The following is a 4,073-nucleotide window of genomic DNA, read 5'->3' as shown; positions in this document are numbered from 1 at the left end:
AAAGCTATAAAAATGTGACAACAACGACAAAAGGTAAATGTATTTCAAATTATTAATACGAAATTTAACTACATATATAAAAAATTTGAATAAACTTTTATAAATAAATCATATTTTCAACTCCTTCTAACACGCACGAATGAAAATTAGATTTTAGAAAAAAGTCAAAATTCATCTTCTCAAATTAATTACTAGATAATCCAATTGTAATTCAAGGTAAATGGATTTTATTGATTTTTCATAAAATTAAAAATACAATTTTTGGAGGAGTTAGAATTGAAAAAAGAAGGGTCACTTGGATTCACTTGAGAAAAAGATGTTTCAAGAGCAATTTTGAGATGTTATTAAATACTTTAAATTTTTATAAAATAACTTATTTTAAAAATTAAATAATTACCAGAAAAGTTAAACAAAATACAACAGTTTGGATTTATTTAGAAAAAATAATTAAAAAAAAACTATTTTTATTTAAATTATTTGGATAAAAATGGTTTGAAATATAGTTTTAAGAGTGTTTCAAAATACATTTTTGTCAAATACTTTATTTTTTTTTATAAAAATAACTCATTTTCAAAATTAAAATATTTAAAAAATTAGATCAAAATAGAAATGAAATGGGAAGTCAAACTAAGTTAAAAGAAAGAAAAGAAATCAAAATAAAAAGAAACAAACTAAAACCAAATCGTCTTCTCCATCTCTCGCATTCTCTTTTCACGCGATCCCTTCCTCACGCCACAGTCCGCCGCCGGCCACAGCCAGCCGTTGACCGCAGCACTCCGCCTCGCCTCCGTCCAGTAAGGCCCTCCCCCCCCTCTCTAGGTTATCCTCTGTGCAGCGCCTGCCAGTTGCCATTGGCGTGCATCGCCGCTACCCTCCGTTCGCCGTTGTTCGTTACCGGGTTTGTTGTTGAAGGTAAGTTTTGGTGTTTTCTGGGTTTTCTTGAAGATCTTGAATATTCATTGAATTTTGGTCTGTATTTGTTGATGAGCATAATGTTTTGGTTGTTAGATATGTGAATTGGAAATCTTTTGGATTGGTTATAGTTGCTGTAAATTGGGTTTCTAAACCTTGTTTCGGTTTACTCTTAGGTTTTAATTTTTGGTTTGGAAGTTGGAAGTGGTATTGGATCAAGCGACTGTTTGGGTTAAGTTGTTTGAAGACTTTTAGAATGAATTGATATTTGGAATTAGGTCCTAACGTTGATATACTTGATAATATTATTTGAACTAAGTGACACTATGAATTCCTCAGTATCAGGCAAAGAAGATTTATTTGATAATGTTGTGGCCGCCTTGCTAACTAAAATATTTAAGTGAGAGATATGTTGATATGACATGTTTTCATGTACTCTATTATGAAATTATGAATGTTTGTCATGATGAGTTGTATGCTTAAACTGACGAGTGACGGGTTCAGTTTCATGTTTTGACGGTGCACCATTAGGCTACTAAACATGCGTGAATCGACGACAAGTTCACTGTCTTGTTTTTGACGGTGTGCCATCAGGCCACTAGACATGTGAGTTAGGGCGAGATATATGCAATTTAGGTTCACTTTTATGTTCTTGACAAAGTGATCTGTTGGCAGGTGCTATGGGACTAGTGTCATTGCTTTCACTTGGTATCATTTTTCAAATTTGTTATTCTTTGATAGGGGAAATTTGTTGTCATAAAATATAAATCATGATGCTTTAGTTATATCACGATTTCTTTATTCATTTTGCTCTTGCTTCTTGTTGAATTAATTAGGTTGTTCATTTGTAAAATTCGTTATTTGACCATTTTCTTTTCTTAAGTGCATTACTTCAAAATTTCAAATATGGCATATAAATCTCCATGGTTTTTGGGATGTGCTAGGTACTGAGTGATACACCCTTCGCCTTTTCCTTTGTAGTGAGATAAAATGGGAGAGAGGAAGGTGCTTAACAAATACTACCCACCGGATTTTGATCCATCAAAGCTACCAAGGGTCCGTAGGCCCAAAAACCAGCAAATGAAAGTTCGTATGATGCTTCCTATGAGCATCCGGTGCAATACTTGTGGTAATTACATATACAAGGGCACAAAGTTTAATTCTCGCAAGGAGGACGTCATTGGTGAGGCAAGAGAATCCCTTTTATATATCTTTTTTTAATTTTTTTTTTAACCTAAAATATGTTTGTTCCTTTTGCAATTAATTTCTCATGTATTTTCTTTCCTTTTATTTCAGACATATTTGGGAATTCAAATTTTTAGGTTCTACTTCAAGTGTACCCGATGTTCGGCTGAGCTCACCATTAAAACAGACCCCCAAAACTCAGACTATGTCGTAGAATCAGGAGCCACACGTAATTTTGAACCATGGCGTGAGGAGGATGAAGCTTTTGAGAAGGAGAAACACAAAAGGAATGCTGAAGAGATGGGGGACCCAATGAAATCTTTGGAGAATAGAACCTTGGATTCCAAACGTGAGATGGACATCCTTGCTGCTTTGGATGAGATGAAGTCTATGAAGGTTTTCTTTTTGTTACCCTTTGTTTTGTCATTAAGATTGTTGGTTTGTGATTAATTTCTTGGAGTTGTGGCTTTAAACAAGATCCTAATTTGTTTCCTCCATTTTAACATCTTCTATTATTAAGTATAGTTTATTGTTTATAACAACTTGGTGGGTGTTTGTTCTGCAGTCCAGACACGCAAATGTGAGTATTGATTCAATGCTTATGGCTTTGCAACGAACAACCGCTGAAAAGGTATGAAAAGCGCGTCATCTTAACTATCTTAACATATTGTTTTGTGGGCTTGTTTTTTTTTTTATGCTTTTGTATTCTTTCATTTTTTCTCAATGAAAATTGTAATAACATATTGGACAATGTATACTTCGCAGGAAAAGAAGTTAGAAGAAGAGGATGAGGCATTGATAAAATCAATAGTCTTCAATGTGAGTTCATTGTTTCTATGTGTTTTTCCTCTTCTATTTACAGCTATTTCTTTTCGTTTTGCAAGGACTTAAGAATTTTCATATATATTTGTTAATTCTTGTGCAGAACTCAAACAATTTTGTTAGAAGAATTTCAGATGAGGAATTTGATGATAGTAGTCATTTTGTACAACATTTGACCAACAATGTCAAAACATCTGACTTTAAAGCAAAGGTAATAAAGTAGTAAATGAAGCTCTTTTCTATTCCTTACAATTATGAAGATTTGGATGATTAGTGAACATTAGAGGTCGAGTGATACATTTGTAAACCGGATAGGATTTTTGAGAATCTCAACTATTTAGCTTATTCTTAATTTCTTGACATGTTAGATATTTCTGCAGTTTTTAATTACTATGTAGAAGTTGGTCGTGTTGTTTTTGAGAGTCTTAGATGTTTGATTAATCAAGGGTGAATCTGGTGTATTTGTTTAAAAAAATGGGTAAAGCTGGTGATTATGATGAATGTTCAGGATTGTCAAAAGAGGATGAGATTAAACTGAAAGTCTTGAGACCTTTTGACATCAACTATGTCCTATTATTTGACATTAGTTGGTTTGTGGCAGGTTGGGATTTGTGCTATTCTATGGGGTTTGTGAAGTGAGAGAAATAGGAGAATCTAGAGAGAGAGAGAGAGAGTTCTTCTTGTGATGTTTGTTCTCCCTTAGATTCTTTGTTTCTTTTTGGAACTTGGTTCCAACCTGTTTTGTAATTATTCGTTGGACTCATTTTACTTGACCAGAACTTATTTTTTCCCCCTCTTTCTTTGGGATGAAATACCTAACTTCTATTGGGGCAAAAAAGTGAAAGAATAAATGAGTTTACAAGGTAAAAAACTCACAAAAAAGAGGGCCAACTACAAGTACAAGGGGATCCAATCAAGTAATAAGACCTTGTAGATGCCTTTGGGTATGGGGGAGTGAAGCTCCAACTCTTGTTATTGAAAAAAAGGACCTCGACAAAACAAATAATGTAACAAAAGACCAAACGACATTGTTGGAGCTCTCCTTCCCCCTGAATATTCTCTTGTTTATCTCGCTCCACTAACCCCACAAAATCACACACAATCCACCCTGCTACAAAAACAACTCTTTCTCACGGAAGACCGAATGGAATAAT

The 4,073-nt window shown here is 33.8% G+C and overlaps 1 protein-coding gene across 2 annotated transcripts; it reads left to right on the top strand.

The window, feature by feature from the left end:
• Positions 1–629: 629 nt before the first annotated feature.
• Positions 630–3,733, top strand: LOC150030253 (uncharacterized). 2 transcript variants are annotated; one of them, XM_090309902.1, is made up of 6 exons: positions 630–912; positions 1,894–2,100; positions 2,209–2,493; positions 2,663–2,728; positions 2,863–2,916; positions 3,023–3,733. In XM_090309902.1, exons 2-6 carry the CDS (start codon positions 1,903–1,905, stop codon positions 3,140–3,142), a joined length of 723 nt encoding a protein of 240 aa, XP_090166028.1. In that variant the 5' UTR covers positions 630–912; positions 1,894–1,902; the 3' UTR covers positions 3,143–3,733. The 2 variants fall into 2 exon arrangements, with proteins under 2 accessions (XP_090166028.1, XP_090166027.1); XM_090309901.1 differs by having other exon boundaries at positions 654–912; positions 1,857–2,100.
• Positions 3,734–4,073: the final 340 nt, after the last annotated feature.

The sequence above is a fragment of the Benincasa hispida genome, unplaced genomic scaffold (genome assembly GCF_027475165.1).
Source record: "Benincasa hispida cultivar pf3 unplaced genomic scaffold, pf3_genome.v1.1 HicScf396, whole genome shotgun sequence".
Taxonomy (NCBI): domain Eukaryota; kingdom Viridiplantae; phylum Streptophyta; class Magnoliopsida; order Cucurbitales; family Cucurbitaceae; genus Benincasa; species Benincasa hispida.
Note: the sequence above shows the minus strand (reverse complement) of the source record. Positions and strands in the feature narration are given on the sequence as shown.

What these genes read in the sequence shown, in the direction of transcription:
- LOC150030253 (XM_090309902.1), top strand. Translation starts at nt 1,903, where the DNA reads ATGGGAGAGAGGAAGGTGCTTAACAAATACTACCCACCGGATTTTGAT. An exon ending in AGGAGGACGTCATTGGTGAG is followed by an intron (nt 2,101 to 2,208) that starts GCAAGAGAATCC and finishes CTTTTATTTCAG; the next exon opens with ACATATTTGGGAATTCAAAT. An exon ending in TAAAATCAATAGTCTTCAAT is followed by an intron (nt 2,917 to 3,022) that starts GTGAGTTCATTG and finishes ATTCTTGTGCAG; the next exon opens with AACTCAAACAATTTTGTTAG.